We start from the raw sequence: 27,323 nt of genomic DNA, 5'->3' as shown, positions 1-27,323 counted from the left end.
ATGTATTTGTTAATCATAATAATGTTTAAACCATTGGCTTTTAATCGTAACTCGTAAAGCGTGCAAGAAATCCTGAATATTTTGCCAACCGCTCGACCGCGTGTCTCCTTATATGAAAACCAGGGACTCTACTGGTCTCCTTAGCGACGTCCCAAATTCGTTGGAAGAGTCATCTTGCGGTAAAAAAGTTAACCGTGCGATGTTGTGATTTTCTTTTGCAATCTATGCTCCTTGCAAAGATAGATTTTAAGCAGCAAAACCGCCGTCTCTTGGGGTGTGTTGTCTAAAGTTTGACAGGGTTCGTGTTGTTATTTATTTTTAAGAAAGTACCGGCATCTTATATTAGCTAGTAAAATGGCAAATTTGGAAGGTGATTGTGCAACAAAATATCGAGTACTTGTTTTGGGAGGTATGTTTCAAGCTATTGTAATTCATTTTCTTTTTTTGCATTTGAAGAAAAGCAATTTATTTAGTGCCTTTTAAAGCATGGGAAGGATAATCTGGTATCATAATGCTGAAAGGATAAATAACCGAACTGCAAAGATACTGCTGTTGGTTTTATTTTGCATGAAATATTAAGTAAGAAAGGTAAACAAAGCTGATATGTTGCTTACCAGAAGCAAAAAAGGGGGTAAAAGAAGTTAAGTCAAATCCGCATTTCGCTATATTTTTCAAGTTGCTTGGTTCATTTTTTTTTTTTTTTTTTTTCAAATACTTCTATTTCTTAAAAAAATGTTTTATTTTTTGTTGGAACAAGACTGCAAGCCGGTTGTCATCTGCAGTAGTTAACTTTTAAGTAGAAATTTATATAAAAATTATATATTCATTTTACAATCAACAGAATTTACTTAATGATAGAGATCACTAGGAGAAGCATCCCCCCCATCTGGAAATTCTAAAGAGTTGGTACAGATGTACCAATTCAAATAATTCAAATTCCTCTTTAAATATATATTTTTTAAAATAATGATGCATAAGAGTGGACTGTCATTACCTGAATTAACATTGCATGTGATGTGGGATAGATGCACTTCAGTATAAAGGAATATGCAAAATAAAGCAGGGTCACCATTGGATTTTTCACAAAACTCTTAATTGAGCTTTTAAGGTTCCAAAAATCTGCGAAGAAAATCACAAGATCATGTAACTAATAATTCTTAAAATGTATTAACTTTTTTTCTTCTTTTGTAATTCCTACAAATGTAGTTTGTCTCTAAAGAGTATTAAGTAAGAATACAGACTGAAATTGGTCACTCAATAATTACTGCTTTGGGACAAGTTCTTAAAATCATCTGCTCTGAAAATAATAATGTAATAGTAGTAATGTTTATTTTGATAACAATCATCCAACAAAATGACATCCAGCAGCCAGAGCGAAGTAGTTTTTTTCTTTTCTTCCCAATGTTACATTTTTATAAGTTGCAGCTTGTGCATAAAAGAAACTTACTCTAGATTGCTTAGCTAAAAATATATATTTTAGCTAAAATATGTTTTATCGTAAAAAAATATAATAATCATATCATTTTCATCAATAAATCCTAAAACTCAAGAATTTCAAATGGAATGCAAAAAAACCAAGGCAGGAGCTGAGAGGGGCTGACCCATTGAAACTGTTGACAATATAATCCATCCATCATTATTGTATATGAACATAATTTAACAATTTCATATGAGATGGATAGGTGTCCTATGTTATGCAAATATATTATCAGGCTTTGTGTAACGTGTTTGCTGTAATCTTTTAAAGTTATTTATCATTTGAGGCAGTGAGAAGCAAAGGGATGTAAGTAGAAATTTTCAAGTTTTGAGTGAAACACATTTAAATATAATATCCTAGGTAGGCTTTCATTGAAATTTCTTGCTAAATCATACTGTATAGCAGCAACTACCAGGGCTACTAATACCTTCTCTTGTCCCAAAACAGAGGAGATGTTCACCTACCGTGTGTACTGGTTCTCTTCAAATTTTTAATTTTGCCACTTAATCCCTTTGCTTCTCACTGCCTCATTTTTACTATACGTAAATATTTGAAACAATACTTCCTTTCATTGCTTCTGAAATTCATTAACAACGTTTATGCCCTAGTAGGTGAATTATTTTGGACCAATTTCGGAACTTTTTATTGACACCCAAACAGTTCTTGCAATGTTTTGCACCTAAAACTCTATATCAGGGGTTCCCAAACTGGGTGCTACAATACCTTGGCATGCCACAGGAAGAAGTGAGGGGTGCCACAAAGTGTCCATGGTAACAATAATGTGTATATAATACAGTAGAAGACCATTATAATGCACACCTTTGGACCAGAGCTTTTACGTTATATAGGTCATTTCACAAATTTTGAAACTAATATTCAGAATATATATATATTAGCACTTCAGAATTAGTTCTATCTGCAATTAGTATTAAAACACTAATTATACAACTAATCATTTACAAATAAATATGCTTTACAATTAAAAGAAAGTGAATTATCCTGCACTTCTGCCAGCTTCATAGTTTGCATAACAGCTGCATTTTCAAGAGCCATCTCATATTTTTCCCTTTACTGTGAATATTAATTTTCATTTAAAAGCTTTGAATTAAACTGGAAAGATGAAAAACTGTTTCAAAATTTAATTTTCCTAACAATTTTTGTGTTAGCAAGGCAAAACAAAAGGAATTTTTTAAACTTAAAAACCTATTGTTTACTTCGGAAAAGTTGTGCGGTTTATAGAGAATTGCGTTACCTAGGTCGGCGTTATATTGGTATTCTACTGTAGCACTAGACTTAGAGTGTCGTGAGGAAATTCCAATTCTTCAAAGGGTGCCACGAATCGGAAATCTATATTTTTCAGCATGCATCCTCCCCCCAAATGGTAGGCTGTATCTGTCCTTGACCCAAGGTCTTTTATTAAAACCCAAAATCTTGATTAAAAATGTAATCTTTGGCAGCCTTGCTGATGAGCCAACTGTAATTGAAGAAGTTTCTCTGTCTGCAGATAATTGAATGCATGTTTTTTATCCACATATATGCACAACTAATATCATTGTTTGAAATCTTCAGATGCCAAACAAGTTGCACTACTTCATCGTTATGCTCTTGCAACCATTCTTGCTCACATTGAGTCAAGTTGGCTTCAAAGAGTGGTTGCTGTCTGGAATAAAGACCAGTGATGTTCCCATCAATTTTTCTAATGGTATACTTCCAGTAATCCATTATGCACAATAGGGAAGTTGCAACCTATTAAATGTTCATATTTTGGCTATTGGATATTGTTAATTGACTCTCAAAACTAAAAAATTCACCATCGCCGAATTTTAAAACACCGTAGTTGATTTTTAATGAATTTTTAAAAATCCACGCGCAAAAGTGCGCGCTTCTGAAACGTCACTAGCCTACGTCACAGGGCGCGAATGGGCAGCTTTCCGCCGAAGATCCCTTGTTTTCGCTAGGAACATTTTGAGCGCGCTGATATTTTTATTTTTAAAAAATTCAATAATCCTTTTGAACACACAATGGAGAGCGGATTAGTTAAAGCACAATCTAAATAATCTTCCTCATGTAACATCAATGAGGATATTCGAATATTTCCGAGAGGATGAGAGGTTTAATGTTCCAGAAACGCGAGGAGTTAAATGCGAGGAGATAAGCCTTTTACGTTTCGTCTTTGAAGTCGAATGCGTGACTTTCGGCTTCTCCCCTACCGGAAGGCGCATGCCGTCACTTCCTATGCCATCTGACGTCACAGGCGCTTGAACTTTAAAAATTAATTTAAAAAAAAACTACTTATCGTATCGCAAAATTTTTTTCACCTATGATGTTCATACATGTTACTCTATCATATAAAAATAAAATTGAAAAATCGAAAACTTCCCTATTTGTGTATGTGATCATATACATAGTATGTCATAATAGGAACATTTTTGAAGCTTGAGGGTATAACGCTATATGTCTATAAAATGTTTGAGAGTATACGGCATATATGGAGTATATCCTATGGGAACACAACTGATAAAGACTGGGTTAGAGGCCAAAATGTTAAGACATTTTTTGATGTTTCCCATGTAAAATGATAAGTGAGATCATGTAAGGGGGGGGGGGACAACAAAGGCTATGTCAAGATAACACACCTTAGAACATAAAGGTTTATGCTCATGCTGGGCGTCTGGAAGAAGATACATTTTATACATCTGACAGCCTTCCTCAATTACCCAAACACTGTTCATGGTATTAAGCAGTAAGTTACCACCCTTAAACCAGTGCAAAGGCATAACTACATGCAATTTACCGGAGCCCGGTTATCACTTTCAGAGACTACACAATTTCCAAAACTTGTGTATTAAGCTGCAGCTTACCGTCCTGAAGCCATGGCTAAGGCAGAACTACTTAATAAGATGACATCTGCCACCAACTCGGTGGTTCATTATTCCAGGCTGTTGAGCCCATAAAAGGCAAAACAGCAGTCTCTGGATGGGATAATCGGGCTGTCGGTATATTGCACCATTCATGATTTCTAAAATACTGATTTATCTACCATATCAGGTTACTTGTTTAACATGGAATTCAAACTCCAAACTCGTTTTCTGCCCTATTGTCGCTTTAAATATTAAGGTGAGTTTTTGGAAAATGGTAGTATCTCCACTGTTTTCTAAATAAAACCTCCACTCTTCCATAACTGTTGTGTGTAATAACCAATAGGTCTTACTTTCGGGTTGACATAGCAATCCTTACGTGCAGAGCTGCAAAAGTTAGGATTTATCCCTTAGATCTTGGGTTTTCAATAGAAATCTTGAGTTCTTGTGATTTTGTTTGAAATTCTTAGGTTTAAGGCTTTATTGATGAAAAATGATAGCATTTATTAAATATTTTACTGAAGAAACATAATTTCACTAAAATATAATCTTTCGGCTAAGCAATAGAATGGAAGTTTTTTTCATGCACATGCTGGTGACAAAAAACAATTTGCACAGCAGGAAACAAAATTATTTAATTAAATAGAAATAAATAAATAAATAAAAAATAATCCAGCTGCCCTGGCATTCACTTCAGTTTTGACCAGGGCTGTGGAGTCAGAGTCGAACTGATTTTGGGGTAAAAGTGTCGGAGTGGGAGTTGTTCAAAAACAATCCGACTCCGGGTTTCTGCTGCGTCACACTCTGGGGCGAAAACGCCAAGAAGCGCTTAAAAATGTTTTTGAACCTCTCTCGCTTATTTGCTTACACAGGCATGTTATTATGAGGTTTTTTTCGATTTGTTTGGGCTCAGGGCTCAAAGTTAGGAGGTTTACGCTGCTAATTCCTTTTCAGGGTCTTTCTACTGACCATTTATGACTAATTTTTATTAATTTCTAATAGGACATAAAAGGACATTTTTTTGTAGAGTGTTTTGAAAGAATAAACCTTGAAGTCCCAAGTTTTCGGTGCTGATCAAGACCGATTTTTCGTTTGAGAATACAATTACTCATTTTTTTCGTCCTATTACTATCGTTGGACACGAGAGAAATTAAATATACCCGCCTTAAATAAGAAAAAAAAATTATAGACTGCTTAAAAGCAGTTTTTGTAAATTCCCGCAGTCTTGGTTCTTCAACTTTCTAAAGGCTACCTTCAACTTTGTATTGGACAAAGGGCTCTACAATTCCAGTTCTGATTACCTAAGAGGTAGGCATGTGCAAATTTATTAATCCTCAGTTGAGATAAATGCACTCCTGTTTGTGAAAATTGCAACACCACGAAGGACTTACTCATGTGAGCTGAAAATTGAAAGAAATGTAAAGTAGTGCACGATATGCAAATGATTAGAATTGCAAACCAGTAGCGCATGCGTCTGCTGAGCAACACCCTCTGAACGGCGGATCGAACCGAATATAAATAGATGGCTGTAGCGAGGCGTGTGATTATCGGTGGTTACATGCTAGAGTAAACGTTAACTGAATCTTTACTATGTTTCTTCGACGAAAGAAAGCGAAATTTGAGCAAATGTTGGAGTTTGAACGGGGCAGAATTGTCGTTCTCAGATTCAGCAATATATCACCAAATGATCGCCAGTCCGAGACGCTTTATTAGTTTTGCATTGAAATAAGTAATTAATAGCCACAAAAGAAAAAAAAATGAGTAAATAGGCTTTTTAGAACACCCGATAGAAAACAAAAAGGAAAGTGCACAACTGGAACGTACGCACACCCCACATGCGAAATTTTGACCTTCTACAGCTTACCATTTTTAAGTTTTGACTTATGAGAGATACATACGTACATCCAACCGCGAAAAACAACGCAATAATTAACTTGTTTGGTACCTGAATGCAGTATTAAAAACTCTTTCAGGAGTAACTAAAATAGAAATTCATACTGAAATTTAAGTAAACAATTTTATATGAAAGCAATGATTCCCTTTACTTTACATTAAAAAGTAAAACAGTAAAGGTACTTTTTTTTCGAAAACATCGGCCCATTCCATCGGCTTTTCGATGTTTTTTAAGGCCGATGGGCCGATGTTTCCTGCAAGTTAGCATCGGCTGCCGATGCCGATGGCTAAATTGTTGAACCATCGGTGCCGATGCATCGGTCGAGTCCTATTGGTTAATCAGAATTTTGTGAAGGGTCCTTTTCGACTGATTAGATTTTTGTGAGGGGTTCTTAAAAGGACCTATATTTCCTCAGGCCAGACACTTGAGAATGTATAAACAACTAAACACACTTTAAGCTCCCAAAATTTCTGCCCTAATATTTTCTGCAAACTCAGCCTAAACATGTCAACTCATTTCATAAAGTTGCTTCGACATTTTGAATCCCTTTATTTGAGGGATCTTACACCCTCAAAATTTGGATCTCGGAAGCTGAAAGCTTTCATTTGTTGGTTTCAAAGGCATGTGTACCCCTCTATCAGGGGTGCCCCCCAAAAAAGCAAGAGCCCCCCCCCCAAATGAGAAAAATACCATTCAAAACACCCCCCTTAAAAATTTTGATCGAGCAGTTTGCGCCATGACCCCCCCCCCCCTCCCCCGTAGCATCCCTGCCTCCATTCAATTTCATCAAAATCGGAGATGATCCGATGGACGATTCGAAAAATTAGGCCAATTTACGTGAAACAACTCTTAGAACTAAAGCTACGTAATTCAAGTCTTACAAAAATAACTAGAAAATTGCCCGTCAAGGTATGACGGGTGAAAATTGCTTCTACATTTGAACGAAGCCATTGCCTTTTTGGTGATATTTTAATGGTTGAAATTTTAACCCTAACTCCAGTGGATGAACCCTCAACGCCAGTAGATAGCTTTCATTGTTGACCCGTTTTTCGTTTCTTCACTCTCCTAAAATGATAATTTTACCAGTAAGACAGTTAAGTTACCGGATCCTGTTAAGCCTTTTCAAAATAGAGCGTTTCCCGGCATGTCAAACATTACCGAAACCAGTTATCAAATTATCATGCTACGGCGCGAGTTTAATTGCTGATGACGTCGGTGCGTTACTCGATCAGCGAATTCGCTATTATATACATGAGGATTTAAGATCGTATGTATGTATGTTCATTATGTAGCATGAGACAATGACCTTTTCATGTGTTAAAAACTTTGCTGGGCTCGAGCTTAAAAACTAAATAGCGCGGGGAAAAAAAAAAAGAAACTTGACACCTTATTGCGAAACAGACATTTTTCAACATTGGCTGTTGTTGTTCTAAAGTACAGAATGAATTCATGCAATGAATTTTAATACACCCCTTAACGTCTTCTGGATTAAATATTGTTTGGTTTCCCGTTGTATTCCCACTCTGTTTTCTTTTGCTGCTTCAATTCACTTCTCCAACTGAGCTAAAGTTGACAGGAAAAAGATTTTTGGAAACATCCGCGTTTTGCGGATATGAAACTTGAACCCGGAAATATCATTTATTGCTCACATTCGGAAAGTATACTTATTTTTATTTTATTTAAATTCCATAAATTCCTGTGCTGGGAAATGTTTTGTGATTCAATTCAAGTTTACTTTTACGAGTTATGTCAAAATAGCTCGAAAGTTCTAAGGAAGCATTTTTTAAAAAATTAAACAATGAAATGTGTCGCAATGGAGTCGTTTCCAATGTTTTAAAAGTATTTTTTTCTGAAAGAACATGCTTAAAAACATAGGATCTAACCTTTTTTTAAATAATTTGTTTAAGTTTAATATCTTTAAAAAAATTACTTAAATTGGTGATCTTTCATTGTTTACATTTCTTGCCGATGGCATCACAAATGATGAAATGCCATTCTGTGTTGCCATTCTCAGAACAAAATATTTACTTCGCATCTTTACTCACGTGTATTGGCAACGATATGGTTGATAGCAAGTATAGAGCGCAATTTAAATTCGCTTCTTTATTATCATAACGTGGAAACGCGGTACAAAGATGCGCCAAAAAGCATCATTTGTGACGTCATCTAGACCACGCCTTGTTTGAAAAATCGAACATCTTAAAAAATTAATAAAAAAAATAACTGTTGGGAAAATGAAAGAATTTTCTGGGTCCATGTTTTTTTGTTGCTTATTCTATCAATTTCAGTGACAAAAAGAACTACTTTTGACTGTAGGAAACAACCCCATTCTTAATACTTGTTTGTATTGTCATGTGCAGCAAAATGTGCAACTTGTAATCAGGGGGTGCTCATGAGACTTTGCGGCCTGAATGAACAGGAAAGAAGCGACATAAAAAAACATTCCACCTGCTACCTTTGATGCGCATGAGCGGAGCTTTGTTTATATGAGATAGTTTAAAAATTCATCTGTTGCGAAGCTACTGTGGCGTAATCGGGCAGCGGACTGATAGCTTTTATTAGTTTTTGCATTTCTTGAGTTTTGAAATGCTTCTAAGTGTCGCAGCTACTTGAAAATGTTATACTGTTATCAACTTATACTCTGAACCTGTACAAAAATATTTCACGAATATGCTTTATTTTAAAATTTCAATTTTGTGATTTTTATGGATATTAAAATATAAAAAATGTTTTTAAATTCTATAGACTTTCTTATCAACTTAGATTGCACTAAAAAGTATGAAATAAACTAAGTATATGATTTTTTGATTGCGACACCCAAAAGTTGATCTTAATATATGCATGTTTTGTAAATTCCAAAGTAGGCAATTAAAATTTTGAGAGAAGAAAAAGGTGGTGTACAGCTGGGTACAAATAGCTTTTAATATACCGCCTATATTTCTTCTCTCAAACTTTTAATTTTAATTTTATTGGCTGCTTTAGAATTTTCATAAACATACATATGTTAAAATCAACTTCAATTTTTGGGTGTTGCAATCAAGAAATCATATACTTAGAGTACACCAACAAAGTATGAAATAAACTATGTGCTGCAATACATTTATATTAAAACATGTCAATTCTGTTTTCTTTTCTTTTTTTTTTTTTTTTCAAAGAAGGACAGGTAACAATAAAATATGATTAAAGTGAAAAACAACGTAAATAAAGCACAACTATTGGAGAAGATACAGAATATAGCTATTTCAAGGCTACAATGGAGCCTCGTCATCAGTGCAGAAAACTCACCAACACAACCAAAAGTTGCGAGAGAACTCCGCACTGTACTTAGTGGTCAACTTAAACAGGTGGTCAACTTACAAAGCTTGATTTATATGATAAGGGCTAATTCCGTGCCTGAAAAAAGCGGTCAACTTAGACAGGTGGTCAACTTACAAGGGTTACAACTTGTACAACTTCACAGGTTTTACTGTATACAAATTTTCATTATCTGATCGCAAGACTAGCAAAAGAAGTGCAGGAGCCCTGTGATCATCTTAATTTATTTTCGTGTGTCAATTGCCTGCATTCCGTCAAATATGTAAAAATCTGCATAAATCTGAAAAGAAGAGCAGAAGCTGAGCTCCCATGCAAATTAAATTTGTCGGATCGGTAAAAATCAATTGGTTTTGGAGGAAAATATCCAAAGATGTCGCTTTGGATAACAGCCAATACTTCTTTTGTCACATGGCGATTGGAATAAAGGAAAATGCGAGGATGCAATGTCCGACGAGTATGGTGAGTGAGTATGTCGGTAATTCATTTGTTTACCTGTGGTTCGCTGGATCTTGAGCAATACGGTTTTGCATCGGCATATTGCACCATCTGATTTTCTTTTATTTCTATCGTCATTTTTTCTCACACCCAATGGTTTTTTGACGCTTTTTCTAGGTGATGGTTAAAAAAATTGAAAATATGGCTGGTGGAGGAGCAAACGCTCACATTTTGGCTCCCGTTCAATTTTTGTGATACGAATATGGGAGTTAGTTTTTCTGAAAGGTATTGGCACGAGGAAAACAAATTTAGATGCTGCTACCCCCGAAAATGCTGCAGGGGGACAAAAGGGAGGAGGAATTATAACTTCGCTGGGGAAAGTGGTTTTCCATTCAATTTTTGTCATACAATTATGGCAGTTTTTCAGAAAGGTATGGGTCCGTGGAAAACGAATTTGGATGTTGCCAACCCCGAAAATGGTGCGGGGGGGGGGGCGGTTGTAATAACTGCGTTGGGGGCAAGTGGTTTTCCGTTCAATTTTTGTAATGCAATTATGGGAGTTAGTTTTTATAAAGTTGTATTGGCACGAGGAAAACGAATTTGGATGTTGCTACCCCCGAAAATGCTGCAGGTTGCGGGGGGGGGAGGGGTTATAACTGCAAACATAAAACAGTTATGTATTCATAATTTCTCAGTTTAAAACAAGTTTTCAAAGCTAAAAATACTTAAATCCACTAATAACTACATTATAATGCCTAAAAATCCGAATCCATTTACTGGATGCGACACTACGAAAGCCTTTGCAGCAATGTGATTCAAATATTTTGCAAGCTTTTGGAAATTTAGAATTGCATTCTACGCCCTCTGACGATGTGTTTGCTGCATTAGAGCGGTATGTTTGAAAACTTTATATGCAAAACTGCTATAAATCGGCTCAGCCTCTGTTCGGTTCATTTTATTTCAAAAGAAAATTGCCGAGTCAGAGAAAATGCCTCTAACACAATCAGCTCTTCTCTATGCTATCATAAGAGCACACTATCCAGCCATGATTTGGCAAAATGATATCATTGCATGTCCGAAGATTCCGCAACCAGATGCTGGTTATGGTTGGGAAAAGCATAACAACACATTTGTTTCCCTGATGACCAGAATGGAACCTGCTCCACAGGCGATTTTATAACTGGTAAAATGCTCATGCAAAAAAAAAATAAATGCTCAACACTTTTATGCAAATGCAGACGCAGCGGATTTCCGTGCACGGACATGTGCGAATGTTTAGATCTGGATGATGCAAATTTGTGCTTCTACTTACGTTGTTTGTTCTGACTTTACTATTCAGCACAAAGGTATTTATTTATCTTAAGTGCCTATGTGTTGATATCTACAAATATAATTCTATAATCTTGTTTTTATTTAACTGTTTTGGTAGCACATGACCGTAACGGAAAATATGTAGTTTTTCTGATCTTTTACCTTAAATTTATTATGTTGGCATAGTAAGAAAAATATTCAAATATTCTTCTGAAATGATTTTGTATAGGGTCTGTTGGGGTAATTTGGGTATAAGTTAAATAGTTTTCATTTTATTCAATAATATATATTTGATACGTTTACAAAAATTCACAGTGATAAACATCTTCCTTACCTAATAAAATATTGTTACAAATTATATAAATAGTAATTATTTTATGAATTATTTGTTGTAATCTAGCTATATTTGGCGTTTATTCCATTATCTTTCATCTAAAATTGTCTTAATAACGTTACGTGTAAATCGTTTCTTGTAATGTACATACAACCCCCTAACATTCGACTGAAGTATACGGTCCCCCATTTCTGAATGATAAGAATTGTGAATGGAATAAAAAGAAAATATGAGAAAGTGGTAGATGGAATGTTTTGTTTCGTTCAAAAATACTTTTTATTATCTGCAACCGAAAGGAACACCTCTACAAATCATCATAAACTCATTCATAAACTCACATCTTTTACAATGAAAAAGGAGCTCTTAACATAACTCCGAAACACGTGTCTGTAATTTAATTCGGCTGTTTATACGTTATAATAATGCTATTGGCGAATTTAAGAATTTTACACTATGAAAACTTGTTGTAATAAACCGAGAAATGTTGAATATATGACTCTTTTATGTTTGCAGTTATAACCCCCCCCCCCCCCGCCTACTCCCTGCGGCATTTTTGGGGTTAGCAACATCCAAATTCGTTTTTCTCGTGCCAATTCCTTTCTGAAAAACTAACTCCCATAATTGTATCACACAAATTGAACGGAGTAGCATTTGCCCCCCAGCGCTTTTATAACTGCCTCCCTGCACCCCCCCCCCGCATCATTTTCGGGGTTGGCAACATCCAAATTCGTTTTCTACGGACCCATACCTTTCTGAAAAACTAACTTCCACAATTGTATCACAAAAATGGAATGGAAAACCACTTGCCCCCAGCGAAGTTATAATTCCTCCCGCCTTCTGCCCCCCTGCACCATTTTCGTGGGTGCCGACATCCGAATTCGTTTTTCTCGTGCACCTTTCAGAAACACTAACTCCTGTAATTGTATCACGAAAATCGCACGAGGTAACCATTTGCTTTCAGATTATGATATCCACAACACCATTTCCAAATGTTTTGTTGTTAAACCGATTACTTTTTGCCGATCTGAAACTGAAAATTTGCACACTGAATGTCTTAAGGTTGTTGATTGAATGGATAAGTGCATCATTGATTTAAAATGAAAACTTGTAAAAATTTGTTTCTTTGAAAAAAAAAAAAAAAATACTTTTCGATCTACCATCAGGAGCGCCTAGATTTGAAGTCACCGTGACCTTCCAAAGATTTCCTCGTTCGCAAATTTTGTCCGACGATTCGGCAAAATTATCATTATTTTGCAAGATTTGGAGTTTCATTCGGCAAAATTTTGCTTTTCATTCTGCAGATTAAAAATTTCCGTCCGCCCAAAAATTTAAGTTTGGGGCGCCCCTATAACTTTGATCTCTCTTAATGCGAACATGGCTGAAACGATTTTGTTAGTAAAGCTTTGTTTGCTATTGTATTGCGTAAAAAATTTCTCGTGTAACATGTGCATTAAAATGCACGTTTCGGCTAGGTAGGACAAACTAAAACGTCTGAGTTTGTCACTAAATATTTCTATGAGAGATTTTTTTTTTTTTAGAAATTATTCAGCGTTGTATGAGGGGGGTTGTTGTAAAAAGCCCAGTAGCTATCGAAAAGTGTGTATGATACAAACTTTGAATACAATTTTCTTAACTTTTAATATTTTAAATCATTTTGTGTATAGAATAAAACCCACACTGTGGCTGTTTCAGTTTGCTTGGAATAAAACTTTATATTTCATTGTAGACTAGAGTACCACTTTAGTACAATTTTATGACGTGCGGCCAGAAAATGTCGATAAACAAATGACACTATGCGTTTTACGCCGAGATATGTGAATAGGGAAATTTAATAGGCCTAAAAAAATTAAATACTAAAATTTTACCTTACAAAACTCTCATAAGACTAGTTTTAACATATGCTTCTGAAACATGGTTATTAACAGCAAGGGAAGAGAAAATGTTCGAAATCTTCGATAAAATCTTCGAAAGGAAAGTGCTGCGAACTATTTTTGGTGTTAGTATCAATGACTGGAAATTGTTGACGAAGATTACATTTTTGAACTTTATACACTTTTTAGATATATTGTTTTTTTTTTTTTTTTTTTTTAATTTACCAAACTAAGCAGAATGAGATGGTCTGGTCATCTTTTGAGAATGGAAAATGATGGAGTTGCATTGAAGGACTTCAATGCAGCCCCTTTTGGACAGCAACCAATGGGTAGACTGTGTGGACACTGATTTTGATATCATTAAAATCAAAAACTGAAGGTCAATCAACGGCAAAGAGGAGGACAACCTGCCGGGATCTCTTAAAGGAGGTCAAGGCCTGCAACGGGCTGTCGAGCCAATTATGATGTTGATAAAAAAAAAAAAAAAATCGAAATATATATATATATATATATTTTTTCTTTCAAAAATATTAAGTTTTAAGAAGTAACATTTTTTATCATGTAATTTAACTACAAAGTATGTATTAAAAATAATAAAATAGTAGAAATTATTTTTTATATATTATTTAGCATTTCCTGATATTCCCCCCCTCCCCAAATTTTACTCATTTACGTTTCTTATGAAAAACGTTTAGTATGAACAAATTTGAATTTTTGTCATTTCTAACAACTGAGTTTAACAACATATGAGGCAGTGAGAAACAAAGGGATGTAAGTGGACATTTTGAAGTTTTTAGTAAAACGCATTTAGAGATAAAGGTCCTAGGTAGGCTTTCATTGAAAAGTTTTTCTAAATCATGCTGCATAACAGCACGAGCATCTACCAGGGTACCAGGGCTTCAAGTACTATCTCTTGCTCCAAGACGGTCGAGAGGTTCACGTACCATTTGCACTGGTTATCACCAAATTTTTAATTTCTGCCACTTACATCGCTTTGCTTCTGCCTCATATATGCATCCTTTTAGTAGGTTTTATGTTTTCTAAGCAAAAAAATGTCTAATTCATATGAGCCATTCTTTGTGCTCATTTTTCTGCTCTGTGTCCGTGTTGAGTTTTTGTTATTGGCTGTTGCCTTACATTTTATCATCCACTTAAATTTTATTTGTTCTTACCTAAGGACTTGTCTCGAATTAAGATGAATTTAGTGTGAAGAATCAAAGACACTTTGAATGTTGTAGTTCCCAGGTTGCACAAACCATCGGATTTACGTTGGAGAAAGGTTGAAATTTGCATCGCAATGGTTGGAAATATGTTTTGGTTAGATATTGGTTTTTTTATACGCTCATCCGATCATTCGAAGCATCGGAGGATGGTTTAAAACCAACCTATATCCGACTAAACGCATTCCCAACTTATTTCTAACCTTCAAACCTGTTTCACATTTACGCCCATTTATTACAAGCTCGTTGCTGATTTGCACGTTCAGCGAAGCGTGCGTAATGCGTCCCATAAGCCCCCCCCCCTCTGCAGTTTTGTTAAGACCCCAGGACTTGAAAGGGGTGAGGAAGGGGTGCGCCGGAGCATAGCCATTTTCTTCTTCATTCCAGGGTCTCATACACATTCACACGTGGCGTACTTGCTAACGGCGAGTGTTGAATCCTCGCAAGTACTCAAGTCTTTCAAAGTAAATCAATTCATTTTTCCAACTATTTTTCTTTCTTTCAATAAATTTAAAACTAAAATAAAATATTGTGTTTTTTTTTGTGTGTGTGTGTGTGTGTGATTATTAAATGCATTCTACATTTATTTGTTTTCCAAGCACGACAAATCATTGTGGGTGTGCAGGCCCAGATTTTTTCGTTTTAAACTACTTAAATTTTTTCTACAAATTCGTTTTGGCAGGGGTTTTTAGGGAGAGGTTGTTTCTAGGGGTATTTTCTCTTTTTCGGGGGGGGGGGGGGTCTCCGATGAATCAAAATTCTTAAAATTTTTGCGCATATTCAAACTGTTTTTTTTTTTTTTTTTTTTTTTTTTTGATAGATGCTGTAACTAGTTTTCTGGAGAATTTTGTGAATGCTTTGAATTCGTTTCAGAATTTCGTGTTGTTCTTTGTTTAGCTTCGGTAATTTTAAACGCATAATATTTAAAAATAGTTTCCTCATCATACAAACTACATGTGCAATTTACCATAGAAATAAAATTGTGTCTTTGAATGAGCTTTTCTCGTTGATAGATAAAATACATTAAAATTCCTTCCCTAATAATAATAAAAAAAAATCAGTGAACATGAACTTTTGAATGAAATGGGAGAGTATAATAGTTCGGCAAAACAATAAAATAAGTACTTTTCATAATATTCAAGTTTCACCCACGTCATTTAAATTGCTATGAAGATTTACTAACTAAATATTTGCGCGTATGTTTTTTTTTTTTTTTTCTTATTTCAGGTCAAAGCAAAATTGAACCTTCAAACAAGCTAGGTTATTTTTCATAGCAGAATTTTAAAGTCAAAAATTTTATTCTGTCTTAAGAATAACCTTGCTGGTAATTAATATTTCCTGAAAAAGAAACTAATGTATGCTTATGAAGATAATTTTGGAGTAATTATTCAGAAAAATAAAAGGTAAGAATTATCAATGTCTTAATTTTTGTTCATATTTTATTGAAACGTTTGTAAATGATAGGGAAATGATAAATTGTATTAAATTCAGCCATTTTATCATTTTATGTTAATATGACTGAAAATTATTCTTTACACTCGTTCTTCTAAGAGCACTTCGTAATACTTATTTTATTAATGAAATGCTACAGTTAAAGTAGATAACATTGGAAGATAGTTGGTTTAGCGTTGAAATTCATAGTGAAATGACGTTAGAAAATGTATGTTAAGCGTTGTTTTTTTTTACATCGAAATTACGTTTGGAAAGTATTAGTTTACTGTTGTGTTTTACATTGGAACAACATTAGAAAATGTTGGTTAAATGTTGCTTTTTACATCGAAATTACGTTTTTAAATGGTTAGTTTACTGTTGTATTTTACATTGGAATAACATTGGTTGAACGTTGTATTTTACATCGAAATTACCTTTGTAAATGGTTAGTTTACAGTTGTATTTTACATTAGAATAACGTTGGAAACTAACCAATAACCAACCGTTGGATAACCGTTTTCCGACGTACCGTTTTAAGGTACGTTCCGACCAGGGCTGCGGAGTCGGAAGGAAAATGGCCGACTCCGACTCCGACTCCTGGATTTTGAAACGCCCGACTCCGACTCCAACTCCGACTCCGGATTTTTTTAAAAATTTTTTTAATTGTATTTTTTAAACTCCCTCTCTCCATTCAAGGGAAGGGGGAAACCTCTTAACAGAGATTGAAATATTAATTCCTTTTTATGAAAATTTAGCATTTTGTTTTTTTATTGTAAACCCAAGACGTCATACAACGTTAGAAATTCAATTTAAAAATCAAACTTTCCAATAGTTACGAGTTAAAAAGTGAGATGACTTAAAAATCCCTTTTAAAAATTTTGAAAATGATTATCTGTAATTTGCCCCCCTTTAATGTTTAACAAATATATATTGATCAAATCGTGTGCTTTCAATTTTTGAAAGCTGTAACTTGAGAGAAAAAAAACTTTTTTTCTAAATCCAAGTTCTTGAGAGGGAGTGGTTTGTCCCTGGTGACATCCATCTAGTAGATGACACTCAAAGTTAATTTCAGAGTTTATAAAAAATATAAATACTTTAATTCTGAAAATTTTCACGAATATATTTTAAATTATATTTCATCAATAAAATTTCAACGAAAATAGGGCACATATGCGTCAGGAGCTAATTTTACACAAAACGCGGCGGTATACAAATTTGTACGAATAGCTTTTACTATACCTATATTTCTTCTTCGCTAAATTTTTAATTTAAATTTTATTGGCTGCTTTAGAATTAACCTAAATATGAAGATTTTAAGATTAACTGCAATTCTTGAGTGTTGTAATCAAGAAATTTTTTACACTTATTTTGTTCCATACTTTTTAGTGAGAACCAAGCTTACAGAAATAGTCTTAATAAAGAAAAAAACATTAGATTATTTCATCGAATCTTTTGGATTCGTGCTTTCGAGCCAGAACTTCTTTGAATTTGCCGATCACACTTAAACGTTTCAACCTTAGCTACAGGCGTCGACTTACTAATTTGTTACGTTTCTTTTACTATTTTAAACTGAGATAGAACAAAACACTATATTTCTATTTTTATTTGAAAGTGATTACTTGAAAATGTTATTCAACAAAACCGTTTGCTGGCACTTGCTATTAGTTAAGTTAAAAAGCAAGCAAACCAGGGGACGGCTACAGAAAGTTCGGTAAGCATTCAAGCTAGCTGATTACCATAATGGCAGTTATTTTCTCATTAGTATCTTTTTATACATGTAATCGAACCAATTGGTAATCAATTTTTAAAAAATGCAAGGAGAGTCAGTGAAAAGGAAAGAAAAAAAGAAGCCCGGAGTCGGAGTCGGCATGTTTTCCAACGACTCCGACTCCTTCATTCAAAAATCAGTCCGACTCCGACTCCACAGCCCTGGTTCCGACGTAAGATGCCGACGCTGGTCCAATGTAATATGATAACGTTCGACCAATGTTCGTGTGCCAGCTGGGTTATCACTTTCTCTTTGCTGTGACTCCGCTTTTTACTTCCTTGTACGAAGTAAAAAGGAGTATTCGCGAGTAGACGGGATGCGTCCGAAAAGCGCATGCGCGCAAGAAACTTTTTGCCGCAGCCTTATGGTAGGCTGCGCATAACGTTGCATTACGCATTTGCCCGTTTGCTTCTAGTTTCCCGCGTTAAATGGCGACTAGTGGCTGTCTGTACGGAGTTGTGCACCTATTATACTACGAGTACATCTATCTCTGGCTCTAGTGTTTTAGTCACGTCCATACATAAATAGTCACCTGCAAACGTATTGGCACCCGACAGTTAGAATGTTGAAATTTGGCATATAAAGTTTTTAGAGTTTAGATGGATTTACTTAATTGCAATCGGATGTTCCAAAAGGTCTACTCGTTTATTGTGGGAATTCGGTCTTAATTTCAATGAAAACTGAAGTGCCGTCAATAATTAGCGATCACTTGACAATATATCGTTAAGCTTTTTGTTGCTATTGTTTGTAGCCGAGCTGGCGATATATCCTCGCAAATTAGGCTACAAAAACGCGATGCCGAATCCAGTGCCGGTTTGACGGTATTGGCTATATTTAGCGTAAAACCAGCGTTACAACTCGATATTTATATTATGAATCTCTCTAAAAATCTTTTCAACATTGCTAAAAATGGAAATTTTTGGGAATAAAACTGGAACTTTGAAGAACATAGGGAACTCTAAGAGTAAATGGAGCTTCATGATTTTCACTGATATTGAGCTTTAAAACATTGTTAAGAGATTTTTTCTCACAGATAACGTTAATTTTTAAGTATTGTATGCACTCAATAAGCTGCTGTTAAGTAGAGCTTTTTTTTTTTTTTTTTTTTTGCGCTAAAAATTGAAAACATAAGTATAAGTTTAGAAAAAAAAAAATGATGGTTATTTAGTTTAAACCACGATAGAAACCGAATGTTTTTTATTTATTTTTTTATTTTTTATAAATATGTGGTTTTTCTAAAAATGGTGTTTTTGAAAAACGGAATCGTTTTCCCCCAAATGTTTTCATACATTTCTAACTTGGCGATATATCGTCAAGTTGGCGACAAATTTGGCAGAAAAAAAAATATATAATATATATATATAGAATTTAGTTTTAATTTCGCACGCCATGGGCGATGTTTAGAGAGTTATCCATTGAATCACGTTAAAATTGTCGATATTGGGAAACGCAATCTCTGTAAAAAGCTTTTGTTTTGCATTAGTTCGTGACAAACTAGCTAATACTTGAAATGATTTTAGATTCCTTAATGTGTATGACGCGCCCAAATCAGGTGACGTTATGGTGTTGGTGTTTTTCTGAAACTGTTGATTAACAACCATTAAATTGGAGCAGTTATGTGGTTCATACATCAGCTTGTTTTAATCAATGCAACGTTTATAATCAATTTTAAACTTTTTTTTATTAGTTAAATAAATATACAAGACAAACCACCTTAGTTTTTCTAAAATTCCACGAAGAAAAAAACCAAGTAGTTTGTTGTTTTAATTAATTTATTTATATTTCTTTAATTTCTTTTTTATAACTTTTCAAAATAGCCCTGAAAGTATATTTCAGCCAGAAGTTCATCTTAATACCTAATTTACTTGATTACTTAGATTTATAGAGGTAAATCATGTATCATTAAAGCAATTCGTAGTGAATATAAATATCTTAACTCTGTAGAATATTTAAATGACAAGAGAAAAAAAAAACTAAATAAGTCGAAGAGCACTTAGAGTAGAAATAAAATAGCTCTATCATAATCTCAATTTTTTTGGCATCCACGGTAGATGATGCTGCCAGAGCTAGGAAAAAAATTTTTAACAACAGACAATGTGTGCTCTTATAATAAAATTCAATGCCTAATTTTCACTTTTCGAAGAACTTTTTTGCTTCTGATATAATTTTTAAAAAAAAGTGAAAATCAGTGAATGCTGGAAGAATTAAAAAACATTAATTTTTATGACCAAATCTTTATGACTGAAATGTGTTCAACATTCATATGCGTTTATGAATATTTTCATTATTTAGGTATGTACTATCAAAAATGAAGAATTCATTGAGGTTAAAAAAGATTTGAGAACTTGTCTTTTTATTAGAGGCTTTTAATTACCCTGATTTTTTTTTTAATTCGAAAAAAATTGTATTCCTAAATGCATTTAACTAAGAGAAATAATGTCTACAATGAAAAACGTAATGATTTTCTTAAAGCCAATTTCCCCTATTTTTACTTTCTTCTATATCTAATATATAGAAGAAAGTATTGGATTCGTGCAATTTTTCGAATTTTGACAGATTCGAACATTTTGAGGTCTGCTCACCCCATTTCGCCCATTTTTGGAAAATGTCTGTCCGTCTGTGTGTGTATGTCCGTATGTGTGTGACCAGTTTTTTGTGGCTGCTCTACAGCAAAAACTACCGCATGAAATCAAATGAAATTTGGTACACATATGTGCCCCTATGTGAACTTGTGTCCATTGGTTTTCGGCGTGAATTTCTCCAAGGGGGGTGGAGCAATGGGACGTTTCTTGAGTAATGCATGCCTGCTATTCCCCAAGAAGTAACTGGCGGAATCAAACAAAATTTAGTCCGTATGTTGCCCCTGAGAGAAACAGGTTCTGATTCAATTTTGGTGTCAATAACTCAAACGGGGGTCAAGCTATAGAACGTTTTTTGTCGTCAATTGTGAGTGCTGTATCTCAAGAAATAATGAACGGAATCAAACAAAAATGTATCGACAAGTAGCCCTTAGAGGGTATAAGAGCTAATTCTATTTTGGCGTCAATAGCTGAAAAGGGTGTGGCGCAGTCGAACGTTATTTTTTTTCCATTGTGAGTGCCTTATCTCAAGAAGTAATGCTACGTTCCGGATGAAATTTGGAATAAATATGAATCCATATGTAAACAGGCCTTGCTTCAATTTTGACTCCAATCGCTCCATGGGGGGGAGGGGGGGGGGATGATTTTTTTTTCTGTGTTAATAAAAATAGCACTAGGTATAAATGCAACATTAAGAATAAAATAATAGTTTAAAAAACTAAAAAAACACGCTTTCGTAGCAAAATGAACTAAAAAGTGAAAGATAATCTTTGGATGATAGTAGTTGACCAATCACTTAATTTTAATGTAATAAAAAAAGCGTGGGGGGGGGGGGGGCTGTCTATTTACATTTTTGCTTGGACAACAAATGGAAGAAATTCAAGACAACTGATAAGAGCGCCCCACGCTTTTTTGTATTACATTAAAATTAAGTGATTGGTCAACTACTATCATCCAAAGATTATTTTTCACTTTTTAGTTCATTTTGCTACGAAAGCGTGTTTTTTTAGTTTTTTAAACTATTATTTTATTTTTCTGCTTTTTAGTCTTATGTTGGAGAATTATCAGGCGACGAAATTATTTATAAAACGAGTGCGAGGTCATATCTTAAAGTCAAGACAAGGGCACCCCGATGGGAAGCTACTGTGAGTCATCGATGTATATTTGCGGAAATCATATTTATATTACTTTGAAATTTTGAGATGCATTGGAATAAAAGTTTTGTTCAACAATGGTCTGATCAGCAATGAATTTCCAATTGAAGGCTCACCTAAATTTTGGCATGAAATTAGTTAAAAACAATTATATTTCATGTTCTAATTACCTTGGAACATTGGAACAAATTTTGTCTGATACAGAAAAATGAAAGGTTTTTGTAGATATTTTTAAATAATTTTTGCGAGCATTTATTAATGTATTTTTTTATATTTTTCCTTTTTCACATTGTTGGATTTATGCCAAAATTTTCATTAAAATTGGAGGAACTAACAATTAAAAGAGTTAATTAATTTGTTTATAGAATATTGCATTGCCATCGGGTCTCAGGTCGCGTGCCAAATTTCAAAAGAATCCGATCGCAGGAAGTGGGCGAAATTTGATCTGCAAGATTCCGTTACAAGATACATACATACATACATACATACATACATACAGGTGAAATCATAGACTAATAATAAGAGTAGACCGAGCTATGGCAACCCTTTTGCTGCTCATAAACCAAACCATGTGACTGGTGGATATCCTAGCAACAGCGAGCGTTAATCATAGCAGACGATCAACGCCAGCGCGAAATAAAATAAATAGAATTGATGGAACACAGAAGAATGATCTTTTATGGGGTCCGATTTGTAAATTTGTTATTCTAAGTTGTAAATATTTTGTTAATATAGTGAGTTTTTCGTTTAGATAGCATTGTGCATTTTCTTTAGTCAATTTCAATAACTCTCTAAGCAATAAAAGATGTAAACGACCAAGAAGAATCAGCAAACGGTAAGATTTTTACCTACAGTTTCAATTTAAGATACCGATTAGTACATTTTTGCGTTAACGCAAAACGTTTACGCCATTTCGTTCACGCCAACGCTGACAGCTCCAAATAAAATAAAAGTTAACGAAAACTGATCAAAAACTATTACTAATGTCAAAAAAATGCATAACTAAAAGAAAAACATTTCAATCTCTGCACCTGGAAGTTTTTTTTGATGAAAATACATTGTCTTAAAATACATGTCGAGTGCCAAACTATAGATAATGCTGCCATCTAGCAACCATGCTGCCATCTAGCAACCATGCTGCCATCTAGCAACCATGCCGCCATCTAGCAACCATGCCGCCAAAGTCTTCGCCAAGCCCTTCCACTAGTCACATGATACATCTATGAACCAATTTTCTTTATCAGCAAGAATGAGAAAGCTCGGTCTACTCTTATTATTAGTCTATGGGTGAAGCTAATAAAAGCGTGTTAAAAATAAATCGTAATATACTGTCGTCTGCTTATTTCGCGTGATTTTTATTGTCGGAAAATGACCGGAAAATCGCGATGATTTAAACCATAGACTAATAATAAGAGTAGACCGAGCTTTTCCGGACTTGCTGATGAAAAAATCATAGACTAATAATAAGAGTAGACTGAGCTTTCTCATTCTTACTGATAAAGAAAATTGGTTCATAGATGTATCATGTGACTAGTGGAAGGGCTTGGCGAAGACTTTGGCAGCATGGTTGCTAGATGGCAGCATTATCTATAGTTTGGCACTCGACATGTATTCTAAGACAATGTGTTTTCATTAAAAAAAACTTCCAGGTGCAGAGATTGAACTGTTTTTCTTTTAGTTATGCATTATTTTGACATTAGTAATAGTTTTTGATCAGTTTTTGGTAACTTTTATTTCATTTGGAGCTGTCAGCGTTGGCGTGAACGAAATGGCGTAAACGTTTTGCGTTAACGCAAAAATGTACTAATCGGTATCTTAAATTGAAACTGTAGGTAAAAAGCTTACCGTTTGCTGATTCTTCTTGGTCGCTTGCATCTTTTATTGCTTACAGAGTTATTGAAATTGACTAAAGAAAATGCACAATACTATCTAAACGAAAAACTCACTATATTAACAAAATGTTTACAACTTAGAATAACAAATTTACAAATCGGACTCCATAAAAGATCATTCTTCCGTGTTCCATCAATTCTATTTATTTTATTTCGCGCTGGCGTTGATCGTCTGCTACGATTAACGCCCGCTGTTGCTAGGATATCCACCAGTCACATGGTTTGGTTTATGAGCAGCAAAAGGGTTGCCATAGCTCGGTCTACTCTTATTATTAGTCTATGGAAAAAATTGGTTCATGGATACATCATGTGACTAGTGGAAGAGGCTTGACGAAAACTTTGGCAGCATGGTTGCTAGATGGCAGGATTATCTATAGTTTAGCTCTCGACATGTATTTTAAGATGTAATGTGTTTTTATTATAATTTTTTTTCCAGGTGCAGAGATGATTGAACTGTTTTTCTTTTAGTTTGTGCATTATTTTGACATTAGTAATTAGTTTTTGATCACAGTTTTCAGTAACTTTTATTTCATTCGGAACTACTACGTCAGCGTTGGCGTAAACGTAATGGCGTAAACGTTTTGCGTTAACCCAAAAAATGTACTAATCGGTATCTTAAATTGAAATTGTAGGTAAAAATCTTACTGTTTGCCAATTCTTTTTGGGCGCTTGAAACCTTTAATTGTTTAGAGAGTTATTGAAATTGAATAAAGAAAATGCACAATACTATCTAAACGAAAATCTCACTATATAAACAAAATATTTACAACTTAGAACAACAAATTTACAAATCGGACTCCATAAAAGATCATTCTTCCGTGTTCCATCAATTCTATTTATTTTATTGCTCGCTCGCGTTGATCGTCTGCTACGATCAATGCCCGCTGTTGCTAGGATATCCACCAGTCACATGGTTTGGTTTATGAGCAGCAAAAGGGTTGCCATAGCTCGGTCTACTCTTATTATTAGTCTATGATTTAAACTTTTTAACTGTTGCCATCTTGTGTTTGTTAACAAATAAATGTTTGTAATTATTTTGAGCAAGGCTTTTAGAATGATTTTCAATTTTCATTCTTTACTTTTTATAATTGTTCTTATTGATACATTTGGTAAATTATTACATGATCTGTACCCCTTTTTTTTTCTTGTCTTTAAATAAAATATGCGTTGATCTTTTGATTTTTAAAGTTGTGTAATGTACAGTCCATATACTTGTGATTCGTTTGTAGACACTGCAAAATACTTCTTATCCTGAAGAGGATTTTAATTTTACTTTTATTTATTCATTTATAGCAAAAATCTACGATTATGAGGAAATTGATTTACAATATTTTATTCTAGGTTATTTATAATTAGGTATGTTTTAACTCTCACAGAAAATTGTTTCTTTGATTATTTACCTCAAGGTCCTTTTACGTGTAGTATTTTTTTTTTAGTAGTTATAGATTTTCAAACAATATTTTCCCTTATGGAAAGCTCTATTTATGAAGAAATGAAATTACAAGATTATCCCTTAACTATTTTATTGATCATCAAAAAATCAGGTACAAATGTGAGTATTAAAAATTTATTAACTATTAGTTTCTAAAGTCTTCATGTTTTCCCAAAAATCAGAATTTTTCTTCTTGCAAATAGTGTTTTATAAAAAAAAAACTGGTTAAAACCAAAAAATCATGTTATTTGACTACTAAAATATAATAGAATAAAAAAAACTTTTAAACCAACCCTGGAAAAAAAGTTATGCAAACAAAATTAAAATAAGAAACAAAATGTTCATTTCTGCACTACTGTTTTGAAATTTGCCTTTTTTGGAATGCATTCGTTTTTCCCCCCTTTGCAAGTAGCAACACCAGTAGATATTGCAGACCGCCTGCAGTTACCTAGGTGTTTGCTATGTGTACTGCAGGTTATTTTCCCTGCATTGATATGATGCTGGCAAAGAAACATCATCTACAGAATTCATTTATTTTGATTTAGGTGCGACGAAATTAGATTGTCAAGCGGGGTTGGGTTTTGGACTGTCCAAAACTGGTTTAGGACAGGACAGGTGGGTTTTACTGTCCAAAACTGTCTTAAACTGTCCAAAACTATGCTAAAGCTAAAGGAGTGTAATCTAATCAATTTGTTTTAATGCAATATTCGTAATACATAAATATAGATATTAATGAGGTTTAATTAATGAGTATTTGATAATATTTTTCCCCAAATGTTCGTTTAAAAAATATTTTACCTAAAAAAATATCAGTAACTAGCACGTAAAAACTTCCTTATGTAACAGTTGGTAGAGTTATGAAAAGAAATACACAACACTACCAAAATAACTAATTTCAGTTCCATTTATAACTCAAAGGAATGTTATTAAATGTGCAATAAATATTGTGGTGAAAAAAAAGCTTATTTTTTTAATGGTTTTTGCAAATAATTTTTACATAATGTTTTAATGAAAATTACTTTTTTAATCATAGATTAAAGAACAAGAAATTGATGATTAAACACTTAATTATAAAACCCTTGTGCTCTTCTTTTTTTAGTTCATATTTTTAATATAGTACATTCTGTAACTACAAAAATTCGTAATTTATTGCATTTAAGTCAATTATTGAACTATATTTTGAACACTTTCTTTTGCACACATGCATAAATGTTAAAAAAAAAATTGGTTAATGAAAAAAAAAAAAAAAAATCCTGCATACAAATTGAAATTTGTGATGAAGAATTTAGTTTCTACGTAACTAGATTAAAATCAGCTGCATAAATAAGTTATATACTATTATTCATACTTGAATATCCACATTGAATAAATGTATTAAATAATCCAAAAAATAGTTTTGACACATTTTGTTCTGTTTTTGATATTTTCTCACAAAATATAGTTTCTCAAAAAATAGTTTTAGGCACTTTCGGACACAAGAGTTTTGAACAGGATGGTAAAATCCTTGCCAATCCTGCTTTCATTTGCACACATGCATAAACATAGGTAAATTTGGTTACTATTATCAAAAAAATAATAAATAAAAAATGAAATAGACTCATGCATACAAATTGAAATTGTAATCAAGAATTCAACTTCTATGTAACTAGATTAAAATCAGCTGCACAAATACATTTAATGTTCTTATTGAATAAATGTTAAATCTAAAGCATTACTTTAATACATTTTATTCTGTTTTTAATGTTTTTTCACAAAATACAATTTTTCTAAAAACATAGTTTTGGACACTTTTGGACAGGACGGTAAAAACCAGGGTTTTTACCGTGGTTTTTACTGTAGTGTCCGAAACCTTGCCAACCCTGTTGTCAAGGTGTCGAAAAAATCTTAATACATATCTTTTTTTTTTTTTTTAAAAAAAAGCTTCTTGGTTCAGCTGTAAAGGAGAGGTACAAAAGTTCTGTATCTTAGATTAGATTCTGATTCGAGTACCTTGCGCTTGACTGCCGTACCATTCTTTTAGTACAGTGCAATTAGACATGAACCCCAACATCCAAAGTAAAAGTTTCCCGTACACTCCAAATTGTTGTATACTGTCCCCATATTGTTTGGTAAAAAGTTACACCGTTTTCAGCGTCGGGTTTTGGGGGGGGGGGGAAGAAGTTGGTAAATTAGTAGTTTTTACCAGTTTTTTGGAAATATTTAAAAAAACTATGGCGTTTAGCGCGAAAAGTGTAATATACAAAATAATCTACACTAAATTACGAACAAAATGGTTCTAAGCATTATTTTGTCGAGTGAACGATTCCAGAGTTATGGCGGGTGTAAAAGTAGAAAATTTTCGCATTTTAAAGA

At 33.8% G+C, this 27,323-nt stretch overlaps 1 protein-coding gene across 1 annotated transcript in view; it reads left to right on the top strand.

Moving 5' to 3' along the window:
• Positions 1-281: 281 nt before the first annotated feature.
• LOC129221487 (uncharacterized) overlaps positions 282-27,323 on the top strand; it is a 55,569-nt gene continuing 28,527 nt past the window's right edge. The window contains exon 1 of the mRNA XM_054855969.1: positions 282-409. Within this exon, the coding sequence (XP_054711944.1) occupies positions 355-409 (55 nt within the window). The 5' untranslated portion in view covers positions 282-354. The remainder of the gene's footprint in view (positions 410-27,323) is intronic.

The sequence above is a fragment of the Uloborus diversus genome, chromosome 4 (assembly GCF_026930045.1).
Source record: "Uloborus diversus isolate 005 chromosome 4, Udiv.v.3.1, whole genome shotgun sequence".
Taxonomy (NCBI): Eukaryota; Metazoa; Arthropoda; class Arachnida; order Araneae; family Uloboridae; genus Uloborus; species Uloborus diversus.
Note: the sequence above shows the minus strand (reverse complement) of the source record. Positions and strands in the feature narration are given on the sequence as shown.